Source organism: Coregonus clupeaformis, chromosome 10, assembly GCF_020615455.1.
Source record: "Coregonus clupeaformis isolate EN_2021a chromosome 10, ASM2061545v1, whole genome shotgun sequence".
Taxonomy (NCBI): domain Eukaryota; kingdom Metazoa; phylum Chordata; class Actinopteri; order Salmoniformes; family Salmonidae; genus Coregonus; species Coregonus clupeaformis.
Window position 1 is genome coordinate 12,988,476 of NC_059201.1, and position 14,212 is coordinate 13,002,687.

Genomic DNA, 14,212 nt, shown 5'->3' on the forward strand with positions numbered 1-14,212 from the left:
TGTTGTTGGGCCAGGTTACCTCCCCCCAGCCCTGTGTTGTTGGGCCAGGTTACCTCCCCCCAGCCCTGTTTTGTTGGGCCAGGTTACCTCCCCCCAGCCCTGTGTTGTTGGGCCAGGTTACCTCCCCCAGTCCTGTGTTGTTGGGCCAGGTTACCTCGCCCCAGCCCTGTGTTGTTGGGCCAGGTTACCTCCCCCAGCCCTGTTTTGTTGGGCCTGTCCTGATCAAAGACCCAGGTTACCTCCCCCCAGCCCTGTGTTGTTGGGCCAGGTTACCTCCCCCAGCCCTGTGTTGTTGGGCCAGGTTACCTCCCCCAGCTCTGTGTTGTTGGGCCAGGTTACCTCCCCCCAGCCCTGTGTTGTTGGGCCAGGTTACCTCCCCCCAGCCCTGTTTTGTTGGGCCTGTCCTGATCAAAGACCCAGGTTACCTCCCCCAGCCCTGTGTTGTTGGGCCTGTCCTGATCAAAGACTCAGGTTACCTCCCCCAGCCCTGTGTTGTTGGGCCTGTCCTGATCAAAGACTCAGGTTACCTCCCCCAGCCTTGTGTTGTTGGGCCTGTCCTGATCAAAGACCCAGGTTACCTCCCCCAGCCCTGTGTTGTTGGGCCTGTCCTGATCAAAGACTCAGGTTACCTCCCCCAGCCCTGTGTTGTTGGGCCTGTCCTGATCAAAGACTCAGGTTACCTCCCCCAGCCCTGTGTTGTTGGGCCTGTCCTGATCAGACTCAGGTCACCTCCCCCCAGCCCTGTGTTGTTGGGCCAGGTTACCTCCCCCCAGCCCTGTGTTGTTGGGCAGGTCACCTCCCCCAGCCCTGTGTTGTTGGGCAGGTTACCTTCCCCCAGCCCTGTGTTGTTGGGCCAGGTTACCTCCCCCAGCCCTGTGTTGTTGGGCCTGTCCTGATCAAAGGCCCAGGTTACCTCCCCAGCAGGCCCCTGAGAGGGAAGAGATCCATACCCTACACAACAACACTGTGATTTGTCCGTGAAGGAATGTGTGTGTGTACGTTTGTGTTCGCGCGCACATGCTGTGTGTGTGTGTTTGTCTTCAGTGTCTCCTGTTTGCACGCGATCTGTGCCTGTGTGACAGAGAGACTGAGAGAGGAGGCTTCCTCTGCTTCCGTCTACTGAGGCTCTATTGAACTTGGTAACGTGAAGCCTTGGCTGATCCTCAGGACAATGCAGCCTGTTGTTCTCTGGGGGTTAATCCCTGGGACACTGCTCAGGTAGAGGGTTACATAGTAGGAAGAAAAGAAAAGAGCGGGAGAGAAAGAGAGGGGGAGAGAGGGGGGGGGGAGGGAGGGGAGAGAGAGGGGGGAGAGAGGGGGAGGGAGGGGGAGAGAGAGAGGGGGAGGGAGGGGAGAGAGAGGGGAGGGAGGGAGAGATGGGGGAGGGAGGGGGAGAGGAGGGAGGGAGAGATGGGGGAGGGAGAGGGGGGAGGAAGAGGGGGGAGGGAGAGAGGGGGAGGGGGAGGGAGAGGGAGGAGGGAGGGAGGGAGGGGAGGGAGAGAGGGGAGGGAGAGGAGGGAGGGAGGGAGGGAGGGGAGGGAAAGGGAGGGAGGGGAGGGAGGGAAGGAGGGAGGGAGGGAGGGAGGGAGGGAGGGAGGAGGTAGTTAAGGGGAAGGGAGGGAGGGAAGATAGAGGAACAAAAACATGCTTGGAGACAACCACTCCTACAGCTTTTTCTTCCCAGTTTTTTCAATCTCCTCTGAGTCCCTCTCTCTCTCTCTCTTTCTCACTCTCTCTGTTGACGGTGAGGTTGATTGTATCTGTGTGGAGGTAGAGGAGAGGAGGAGGCGTGTTACAACCACCACAAAGAGGAGGCTCTTTCAGCTCCTCAGCTTGCACACTTATATACACACACACACACACACAGAGCCTCCGCTCCCCACAGAGGTAACAGGAGCCACAGGGATGTGTGTTTTCTGCCTCTGCTGCTGCCTCGGACTAATAAAGCAGAAATATAATTAACAGGGAGGTGCGCTGGCACACTTTGAAGGGCACGGGAATGCTCCCTTGGCACGCAGACATCCACCCTCCTGTCCTCTGCAAACCTGGGTTCAAATGCTATTTTAAATCTATTTATAAAGCGTAGCTGTGCTTGCTTAAGCTTGCCTGTTGCTATGAATCAATCGAGAAGTGCTAAAAGTGCAAATCCTGCCCACCTGGCACTCCAGACAGGCTAAAACACACACAACACCTGCTCGCTCACTCATACACTGACACATCACCCTTTCCTTTCTTTAGTCCAAACCCGTGTTTCTGTTTCTTCCTGTTGTTAGTATCTGTTTTTTTGGTTTAGTTTCTACAATTGTAAAGCTACTTTGGGTCCTTGCAAAGCGCTATATAATTCACATTGTATTATTATTAAAACAAATGCTCAAAGTATTTGAAAGATTTCAAATGGTATTTGAACCCATGTCAGGTCCTCTGCCATGCACAGCACAGCCTCTCTCTCCTGCTGGTCATATTATGGTCTCAATGTGTTTGATGCATGCCCTGACCTCCAGTTTATGTGGTGTGTGTGTGTGTGTGATCCCCACAAGGACAAAAACTATTTTAGGTTTAGTGTCACGATCGTCTTCTTGTGAGATATTGGACCAAGGCGCAGCGTGTGCAAAATACATCTCTTTATTTTGGAAGAGAGAAAAACACGAAACCGAACACTATCCAAAACTAACAAAACAACAAACGACCGTGAAGCTAAATAACGTAAGTGCACAGACAAGCAACAAAGCGTTCAACATAGACAATTACCCACAAACACATGATGCCCATGGCTTGCCTTAAATATGGCTCCCAATTAGAGACAATAAACCACAGCTGTCTCCAATTGAGAACCAATCCAGGCAGCCATCAACATACAAACACCTAGACAAGACATTACCCCATTAAACCTACAAACACCTAGACAAACCAAAACACATACTTCACCATGTCACACCCTGACCTAACTAAATTATTAATGAAAACAAAGATAACTAAGGCCAGGGTGTGACATAACTCCTTAAGGTGCGAACTCCGGGCGCACCAGCATAAAGTCTAGGGGAGGGTCTGGGTGGCGCGTCTGTCCACGGTGGCGGCTCTGGCACTGGTCGTGGTCCCCACCCCACCATAGTCACTACCCGCTTCCGTAGCCTCCTCCAAATGACCACCCTCCAACCTTAACCCCACTGGATTAAGGGGCAGCACCGGACTAGAGAGGCAGCACAGGACTAAGGGGCAGCACCGGACTAAGGGGCAGCACCAGGATAAGGGGCAGCACCAGGATAAGGAGCAGCACCAGGATAGGGGGCAGCACCAGGATAAGGGGCAGCACCGGGCTAAGGGGGCAGCACCGGACTAAGGGGCAGCACCGGACTGAATGGCGGATCCTGGCTGGCTGGCTCTGGCGGATCCTGGCTGGCTGGCGGAACCTGGCTGGGACGGCTCTGGGCGGATCCCGGCTGGACGGCTCTGGCGGATCCTGGCTGGGCCGGCTCTGGCGGATCCTGGCTGGGACGGCTCTGGCGGATCCTGGCTGGACGGCTCATGGCTGGCTGACGGATCTGGCTGCTCATGGCTGGCTGACGGATCTGGCTGCTCATGGCTGGCTGACGGATCTGGCTGCTCATGGCTGGCTGAGACGGATCTGGCTGCTCGTGGCTGGCTGAAGGATCTGGCTGCTCATGGCTGGCTGACGATCTGGCTGCTCATGGCAGGCTGACGGATCTGGCTGCTCATGGCTGGCTTGACGGATCTGGCTGCTCACGGCTGGCTGACGGATCTGGCTGCTCACGGCAGGCTGACGGATCTGGCTGCTCATGGCTGGCTGACGGATCTGGCTGCTCATGGCTGGCGGAAGGCTCTGGCTGATCCTGTCTGGCGGAAGGCTCTGGCTGATCCTGTCTGGCGGACGGCTCTGGCTGATCCTGTCTGGCGGAAGGCTCTGGTTGCTCTGTCTGGCGGAAGGCTTCGGCTGCTCCTGTCTGGCGGAAGGCTCTAGCGGCTCCTGTCTGGCGGAAGGCTTTAGCGGCTCCGGTCTGGCGGACGGCTCTGAAGGCTCATGGCAGACGGGCGGCTTAGCAGGCTCAGTACAGACGGGCAGTTCATGCAGCGCTTGGCAGACGGACAGTTCAGACGAGCGTTAGGCAGACGGGCACTTCAGGCGCCGTTCGGCAGACGGCAGACTCTGGCCGCCGAGACGCACTATAGGCCTGGTGCGTGGTGCCGGAACTGGAGGTACCGGGCTGAGGACACGATCTCAGGGCTAGTGCGGGGAGAAGGAACAGGGCATGCTGGACCCTGGGGACGCACATAAGGCCTAGTGCGTGGTGCCGGAACTGGTGGTCCCGGGCTGAGGACACGCATCTCAGGGCTAGTGCGGGGAGCAGGAACAGGCCGGGCTGGGCTGGCGACGCACACCGTAGGCTTCGTACGTGGAGCAGGAACAGGCCGGGCTGGGCTGGCCACGCACACCGTAGGCTTCGTACGTGGAGCAGGAACAGGCCGGGCTGGGCTGGCCACGCACACCTTAGGCTTAGCACGTGGAGCAGGAACCGGCCGGGCTGGACTGGCGACGCACACCGTGGGCTTGATGCGTGGAGTAGGAACAGGCCGGTCCGTACTGGGAACAGACACCACTGGCCTTAACCGGGGATCAGGAACGGGCCGGACCGGACTGGTAACACACCTCAGTCTCTTACGCCGTGCCTCCACTGCTTCCCTCCCTCTACTTCGCCAATGGCTCCCGTAATCCGGTAGCCTTCTCTCCACGTCTCTCTGTGGCAGCCTCCTGCTGCCCAGCCGCCCTAAGCCATGTGCCCCCCAAAAAACTTTTTGGGGTTGCCTCTCGTCCTTCCGACGATGGCCCTGCTGACGCCGTTGCTCCTCTCTCAGTCGCCTCTCCACTGTTTCACTCCATGGCCGGCGATCCATCCCATCCAGGATCTCCTCCCAAGTCCAAGACCCTTTACCGTCCACAATCTCCTCCCATGTCCAGACCCTGGCTCCTGGACACGCTGCTTGGTCCTGGTATGGTGGGTAATTCTGTCACGATCGTCTTCTTGTGAGATATTGGACCAAGGCGCAGCGTGTGCAAAATACATCTCTTTATTTTGGGAAGAGAGAAAAACACGAAACCCGAACACTATCCAAAACTAACAAAACAACAAAGCGACCGTGAAGCTAAATAACGTAAGTGCACAGACAAGCAACAAACGTTCAACATAGACAATTACCCACAAACACATGATGCCCATGGCTGCCTTAAATATGGCTCCCAATTAGAGACAATAAACCACAGCTGTCTCCAATTGAGAACCAATCCAGGCAGCCATCAACATACAAACACCTAGACAAGACATTACCCCCCATTAAACCTACAAACACCTAGACAAACCAAAACACATACTTCACCATGTCACACCCTGACCTAACTAAATTATTAATGAAAACAAAGATAACTAAGGCCAGGGTGTGACATTTAGGGGTTAGGGTAACAATTAGGGTTATACTTAGTAGTTAGGGGTTAGGGAAAATAGGATTTTGAATGGAAATAAATGTTAAGACCCCACAAGGATATTAAAATGTGTGTATCTTCACATGGTTCTTCACTCTATTTGTGCCTTGGTCATGTTTTGGCCCAAATCCCTCACTCATCAGTCCTTATTCAGTGTTTTGGTTACCAGTTAATATTGTTTGTTTATGCTTATGATATATGATATTTGGGAGATTATGTGTCGTGGTTTGGGGAGTGTTTGTGGGGATGTTACAGTATGTGGTAATCTGACATGTGGGTGCTTTTGTTCAACAATTTTGTGTGTGTGAGTGTGTGTGAGTGTGTCATTCTGCTCTTTCCGCTCAGGTATTGAACATGTGTGTGTAGAAAACTACAAGTATCTTGGCACAATGACTGATAATAAATGGAACTTTGAGTGTAACACTGACATGTTGTGTAAGAGGGGCCAGCAATGTCTTTTTTGTCTTAAAATTTTCTTTGATTTTCTGGTACGACAACCTTGGTGTCAAAACAAAAAATACACTTGCTAGAATAGTGAAAGTGGTCAGTAAGATCAGGGTAGTCCAGCAGAGTACTCTGGCTGACCTGTACAACAGACAAGGAGGAGGAAGGTAGAATCCATCCTGTCTGTCTGACGTGTACAACAGACAAGGAGGAGGAAGGTAGAATCCATCCTGTCTGTCTGTCTGACCTGTACAACAGACAAGGAGGAGGAAGGTAGAATCCATCCTGTCTGTCTGACCTGTACAACAGACAAGGAGGAGGAAGGTAGAATCCATCCTGTCTGTCTGTCTGACCTCTACAACAGACAAGGAGGAGGAAGGTAGAATCCATCCTGTCTGTCTGACCTCTACAACAGACAAGGAGGAGGAAGGTAGAATCCATCCTGTCTCTCTGACCTGTACAACAGACAAGGAGGAGGAAGGTAGAATCCATCCTGTCTGTCTGTCTGACCTGTACAACAGACAAGGAGGAGGAAGGTAGAATCCATCCTGTCTGTCTGACCTGTACAACAGACAAGGAGGAGGAAGGTAGAATCCATCCTGTCTGTCTGTCTGACCTGTACAACAGACAAGGAGGAGGAAGGTAGAATCCATCCTGTCTGTCTCTCTGACCTGTACAACAGACAAGGAGGAGGAAGGTAGAATCCATCCTGTCTGTCTGTCTGTCTGACCTGTACAACAGACAAGGAGGAGGAAGGTAGAATCCATCCTGTCTGTCTGTCTGACCTGTACAACAGACAAGGAGGAGGAAGGTAGAATCCATCCTGTCTGTCTGTCTGACCTGTACAACAGACAAGGAGGAGGAAGGTAGAATCCATCCTGTCTGTCTGACCTGTACAACAGACAAGGAGGAGGAAGGTAGAATCCATCCTGTCTGTCTGACCTGTACAACAGACAAGGAGGAGGAAGGTAGAATCCATCCTGTCTGTCTGACCTGTACAACAGACAAGGAGGAGGAAGGTAGAATCCATCCTGTCTGTCTGACCTGCTACAACAGACAAGGAGGAGGAAGGTAGAATCCATCCTGTCTGTCTGACCTGTACAACAGACAAGGAGGAGGAAGGTAGAATCCATCCTGTCTGTCTGTCTGACCTGTACAACAGACAAGGAGGAGAAAGGTAGAATCCATCCTGTCTGTCTGACCTGTACAACAGACAAGGAGGAGGAAGGTAGAATCCATCCTGTCTGTCTGTCTGACCTGTACAACAGACAAGGAGGAGGAAGGTAGAATCCATCCTGTCTGTCTGACGCTGTACAACAGACAAGGAGGAGGAAGGTAGAATCCATCCTGTCTGTCTGACCTGTACAACAGACAAGGAGGAGGAAGGTAGAATCCATCCTGTCTGGCTGACCTGTACAACAGACAAGGAGGAGGAAGGTAGAATCCATCCTGCTGTCTGTCTGACCTGTACAACAGACAAGGAGGAGGAAGGTAGAATCCATCCTGTCTGTCTGTCTGACCTGTACAACAGACAAGGAGGAGGAAGGTAGAATCCATCCTGTCTGTCTGACGCCTGTACAACAGACAAGGAGGAGGAAGGTAGAATCCATCCTGTCTGTCTGACCTGTACAACAGACAAGGAGGAGGAAGGTAGAATCCATCCTGTCTGGCTGACCTGTACAACAGACAAGGAGGAGGAAGGTAGAATCCATCTCTGTCTGTCTGACCTGTACAACAGACAAGGAGGAGGAAGGTAGAATCCATCCTGTCTGTCTGACCTGTACAACAGACAAGGAGGAGGAAGGTAGAATCCATCCTGTCTGTCTGACCTGTACAACAGACAAGGAGGAGGGGAAGGTAGAATCCATCCTGTCTGTCTGACCTGTACAACAGACAAGGAGGAGGAAGGTAGAATCCATCCTGTCTGTCTGACCTGTACAACAGACAAGGAGGAGGAAGGTAGAATCCATCCTGTCTGTCTGACCTCTACAACAGACAAGGAGGAGGAAGGTAGAATCCATCCTGTCTGTCTGACCTGTACAACAGACAAGGAGGAGGAAGATAGAATCCATCCTGTCTGTCTGTCTGACCTGTACAACAGACAAGGAGGAGAAAGGTAGAATCCATCCTGTCTGTCTGACCTGTACAACAGACAAGGAGGAGGAAGATAGAATCCATCCTGTCTGTCTGTCTGACCTGTACAACAGACAAGGAGGAGGAAGGTAGAATCCATCCTGTCTGTCTGACGTGTACAACAGACAAGGAGGAGGAAGGTAGAATCCATCCTGTCTGTCTGACCTGTACAACAGACAAGGAGGAGGAAGGTAGAATCCATCCTGTCTGGCTGACCTGTACAACAGACAAGGAGGAGGAAGGTAGAATCCATCCTGTCTGTCTGACCTGTACAACAGACAAGGAGGAGGAAGGTAGAATCCATCCTGTCTGTCTGTCTGACCTGTACAACAGACAAGGAGGAGGAAGGTAGAATCCATCCTGTCTGTCTGACCTGTACAACAGACAAGGAGGAGGAAGGTAGAATCCATCCTGTCTGTCTGACCTGTACAACAGACAAGGAGGAGGAAGGTAGAATCCATCCTGTCTGGCTGACCTGTACAACAGACAAGGAGGAGGAAGGTAGAATCCATCCTGTCTGTCTGACCTGTACAACAGACAAGGAGGAGGAAGGTAGAATCCATCCTGTCTGTCTGACCTGTACAACAGACAAGGAGGAGGAAGGTAGAATCCATCCTGTCTGTCTGACCTGTACAACAGACAAGGAGGAGGAAGGTAGAATCCATCCTGTCTGTCTGACCTGTACAACAGACAAGGAGGAGGAAGGTAGAATCCATCCTGTCTGTCTGTCTGACCTGTACAACAGACAAGGAGGAGGAAGGTAGAATCCATCCTGTCTGTCTGACCTGTACAACAGACAAGGAGGAGGAAGGTAGAATCCATCCTGTCTGTCTGACCTGTACAACAGACAAGGAGGAGGAAGGTAGAATCCATCCTGTCTGTCTGACCTGTACAACAGACAAGGAGGAGGAAGGTAGAATCCATCCTGTCTGTCTGACCTGTACAACAGACAAGGAGGAGAAAGGTAGAATCCATCCTGTCTGTCTGACCTGTACAACAGACAAGGAGGAGGAAGGTAGAATCCATCCTGTCTGTCTCTCTGACCTGTACAACAAACAAGGAGGAGGAAGGTAGAATCCATCCTGTCTGTCTGTCTGTCTGACCTGTACAACAGACAAGGAGGAGGAAGGTAGAATCCATCCTGTCTGTCTCTCTGACCTGTACAACAGACAAGGAGGAGGAAGGTAGAATCCATCCTGTCTGTCTGTCTGACCTGTACAACAGACAAGGAGGAGGAAGGTAGAATCCATCCTGTCTGTCTGACCTCTACAACAGACAAGGAGGAGGAAGGTAGAATCCATCCTGTCTGTCTGACCTGTACAACAGACAAGGAGGAGGAAGGTAGAATCCATCCTGTCTGTCTGACCTGTACAACAGACAAGGAGGAGGAAGGTAGAATCCATCCTGTCTGTCTGTCTGACCTGTACAACAGACAAGGAGGAGGAAGGTAGAATCCATCCTGTCTGTCTCTCTGACCTGTACAACAGACAAGGAGGAGGAAGGTAGAATCCATCCTGTCTGTCTGTCTGACCTGTACAACAGACAAGGAGGAGGAAGGTAGAATCCATCCTGTCTGGCTGACCTGTACAACAGACAAGGAGGAGGAAGGTAGAATCCATCCTGTCTGTCTGTCTGACCTGTACAACAGACAAGGAGGAGGAAGGTAGAATCCATCCTGTCTGTCTGACCTCTACAACAGACAAGGAGGAGGAAGGTAGAATCCATCCTGTCTGTCTGACCTCTACAACAGACAAGGAGGAGTAAGGTAGAATCCATCCTGTCTGTCTGTCTGACCTGTACAACAGACAAGGAGGGAGGAAGGTAGAATCCATCCTGTCTGTCTGACCTGTACAACAGACAAGGAGGAGGAAGGTAGAATCCATCCTGTCTGTCTGTCTGACCTGTACAACAGACAAGGAGGAGGAAGGTAGAATCCATCCTGTCTGTGTCTGACCTGTACAACAGACAAGGAGGAGGAAGGTAGAATCCATCCTGTCTGTCTGTCTGACCTGTACAACAGACAAGGAGGAGGAAGGTAGAATCCATCCTGTCTGGCTGACCTGTACAACAGACAAGGAGGAGGAAGGTAGAATCCATCCTGTCTGTCTGTCTGACCTGTACAACAGACAAGGAGGAGGGAAGGTAGAATCCATCCTGTCTGTCTGACCTGTACAACAGACAAGGAGGAGGAAGGTAGAATCCATCCTGTCTGTCTGACCTGTACAACAGACAAGGAGGAGGAAGGTAGAATCCATCCTGTCTGTCTGACCTCTACAACAGACAAGGAGGAGGAAGGTAGAATCCATCCTGTCTGTCTGACCTGTACAACAGACAAGGAGGAGGAAGGTAGAATCCATCCTGTCTCGGCTGACCTGTACAACAGACAAGGAGGAGGAAGGTAGAATCCATCCTGTCTGTCTGACCTGTACAACAGACAAGGAGGAGGAAGGTAGAATCCATCCTGTCTGTCTGTCTGACCTGTACAACAGACAAGGAGGAGGAAGGTAGAATCCATCCTGTCTGTCTCTCTGACCTGTACAACAGACAAGGAGGAGGAAGGTAGAATCCATCCTGTCTGTCTGTCTGACCTGTACAACAGACAAGGAGGAGGAAGGTAGAATCCATCCTGTCTGGCTGACCTGTACAACAGACAAGGAGGAGGAAGGTAGAATCCATCCTGTCTGTCTGTCTGACCTGTACAACAGACAAGGAGGAGGAAGGTAGAATCCATCCTGTCTGTCTGACCTGTACAACAGACAAGGAGGAGGAAGGTAGAATCCATCGCTGTCTGTCTGACCTCTACAACAGACAAGGGGGAGTAAGGTAGAATCCATCCTGTCTGTCTGTCTGACCTGTACAACAGACAAGGAGGAGGAAGGTAGAATCCATCCTGTCTGTCTGACCTGTACAACAGACAAGGAGGAGGAAGGTAGAATCCATCCTGTCTGTCTGTCTGACCTGTACAACAGACAAGGAGGAGGAAGGTAGAATCCATCCTGTCTGTCTGACCTGTACAACAGACAAGGAGGAGGAAGGTAGAATCCATCCTGTCTGTCTGTCTGACCTGTACAACAGACAAGGAGGAGGAAGGTAGAATCCATCCTGTCTGTCTGACCTGTACAACAGACAAGGAGGAGGAAGGTAGAATCCATCCTGTCTGTCTGTCTGACCTGTACAACAGACAAGGAGGAGGAAGGTAGAATCCATCCTGTCTGTCTGACCTGTACAACAGACAAGGAGGAGGAAGGTAGAATCCATCCTGTCTGTCTGACCTGTACAACAGACAAGGAGGAGGAAGGCAAAATCCATCCTGTCTGACTGACCTGTACAACAGACAACTGGTGAGGAAGGTAGAAACCATCCTGTCTGACTGACCTGTACAACCAGACAACTGGTGAGGAAGGCAGAATCCATCCTGTCTGTCTGTGCCCAGCCCCTACACCATGAGTCCCATCCTGTCTGACTGTGCCCAGCCCCTACACCATGAGTTCCATCCTGTCTGTCTGTGCCCAGCCCCTACACCATGAGTCCCATCCTGTCTGACTGTGCCCAGCCCCTACACCATGAGTTCCATCCTGTCTGTCTGACTGTGCCCAGCCCCTACACCATGAGTTCCATCCTGTCTGACTGTGCCCAGCCCCTACACCATGAGTTCCATCCTGTCTGACTGTGCCCAGCCCCCTACACCATGAGTTCCCATCCTGTCTGACTGTGCCCAGCCCCTACACCATGAGTTCCATCCTGTCTGACTGTGCCCAGCCCCTACACCATGAGTTCCATCCTGTCTGTCTGACTGTGCCCAGCTCCCTACACCATGAGTTCCCATCCTGTCTGACTGTGCCCAGCCCCTACACCATGAGTTCCATCCTGTCTGTCTGACTGTGCCCAGCCCCCTACACCATGAGTTCCATCCTGTCTGACTGTGCCCAGCCCCTACACCATGAGTTCCATCCTGTCTGTCTGACTGTGCCCAGCCCCTACACCATGAGTTCCATCCTGTCTGACTGTGCCCAGCCCCTACACCATGAGTTCCATCCTGTCTGTCTGTCTGTGCCCAGCCCCTACACTATGAGTTCCATCCTGTCTGACTGTGCCCAGCCCCTACACCATGAGTTCCATCCTGTCTGACTGTGCCCAGCCCCTACACCATGAATTCCATCCTGTCTGACTGTGCCCAGCCCCTACACCATGAGTTCCATCCTGTCTGTCTGACTGTGCCCAGCCCCTACACCATGAGTCCCATTTAGATCCCCCCTCAGTTAAAACTAGCAGGAACAAGCACTCCTTCACCCCTATGGCCATTACCAGGAGGTAGGCTAGGAATGATGATGATGATGATGATGATGATGTTGAGGATGACGATGGTAATATGTTGTTGATGATGGTGGTGTTGATGCTGCTGATGTTTTTTTGTTTTTGTCAGCACATTGTTGATATGTTGACGAGACACGGAGCACTTGACTTAGTAGACAACTATGGCTTGCTGTACTTCAGTGCTGCTGCTAAAGTGGATCACTAGTAGGCCTACAGTATATAGCAGTATAGATGGCTGTCAGCCCTATGACTTGATGGACTAGCTCATTGTATTCACCAGGACTGTCTGTCGTTGTGATCCAAGTGGATTTTATATGCCGTTTTTTATGCTCCTCTCCTGCTAAAACAATTACCCTCTGGGAAAAATCAAGTTGCAAGTTGAACTTGTTGTTGTGTCCAGGTACTGAAGGTGTATATTATTCTGTCTAGGTATAGAGCATGTGAAGGGCTTCAGAGTGTACCTGGAGGGTAAGGACCCAGAGGGGAAGCAGTGTCAGCACATGATCCTCAAAGACCCACGACAGCTCAACTTCTCCTACAAGAATGTGGTAAGTCACACCACAGACAACGGTTGTTTTTATCTCCATGCACCTGTAACGTGTGTGAACTAGCTTTTTATAATATAATATCAAATGCATAATACACTGCTCAAAAATATAAAGGGAACACTTAAAAAACACATCCTAGATCTGAATGAATGAAATAATCTTATTAAATACTTTTTTTTTACATAGTTGAATGTGCTGACAACAAAATCACACAAAAATTATCAATGGAAATCAAATGTATCAACCCATGGAGGTCTGGATTTGGAGTCACCCTCAAAATTAAAGTGGAAAACCACACTACAGGCTGATCCAACTTTGATGTAATGTCCTTAAAACAAGTCAAAATGAGGCTCAGTAGTGTGTGTGGCTTCCACGTGCCTGTATGACCTTCCTATGACGCCTGGGCATGCTCCTGATGAGGTGGCGGATGGTCTCCTGAGGGATCTCCTCCCAGACCTGGACTAAAGCATCCGCCAACTCCTGGACAGTCTGTGGTGCAACGTGGCGTTGGTGGATGGAGCGAGACATGATGTCCCAGATGTGTTCAATTGGATTCAGGTCTGGGGAACGGGAGGGCCAGTCCATAGCATCAATGCCTTCCTCTTGCAGGAACTGCTGACACACTCCAGCCACATGAGGTCTAGCATTGTCTTGCATTAGGAGGAACCCAGGGCCAACCGCACCAGCATATGGTCTCACAAGGGGTCTGAGGATCTCATCTCGGTACCTAATGGCAGTCAGGCTACCTCTGGCGAGCACATGGAGGGCTGTGCAGCCCCCCAAAGAAATGCCACCCCACACCATGACTGACCCACCGCCAAACCGGTCATGCTGGAGGATGTTGCAGGCAGCAGAACGTTCTCCACGGCGTCTCCAGACTCTCTCACGTCTGTCACATGTACTCAGTGTGAACCTGCTTTCATCTGTGAAGAGCACAGGGCGCCAGTGGCGAATTTGCCAATCTTGGTGTTCTCTGGCAAATGCCAAACGTCCTGCACGGTGTTGGGCTGTAAGCACAACCCCCACCTGTGGATATCGGGCCCTCATACCACCCTAATGGAGTCTGTTTCTGACCGTTTGAGCAGACACATGCACATTTGTGGCCTGCTGGAGGTCATTTTGCAGGGATCTGGCAGTGCTCCTTCTGCTCCTCCTTGCACAAAGGCGGAGGTAGCAGTCCTGCTGCTGGGTTGTTGCCCTCCTACGGCCTCCTCCACGTCTCCTGATGTACTGGCCTGTCTCCTGGTAGCGCCTCCATGCTCTGGACACTACGCTGACAGAC

General features: G+C 51.7%; 1 protein-coding gene across 1 annotated transcript in view; it reads left to right on the plus strand.

Moving 5' to 3' along the window:
- il17rd (interleukin 17 receptor D) overlaps window positions 1-14,212 on the plus strand; it is a 76,508-nt gene that overhangs the window by 37,547 nt on the left and 24,749 nt on the right. Inside the window, exon 4 of the mRNA XM_041887306.1 lies at window positions 12,812-12,930. Within this exon, the coding sequence (XP_041743240.1) occupies window positions 12,812-12,930 (119 nt within the window). The remainder of the gene's footprint in view (window positions 1-12,811; window positions 12,931-14,212) is intronic.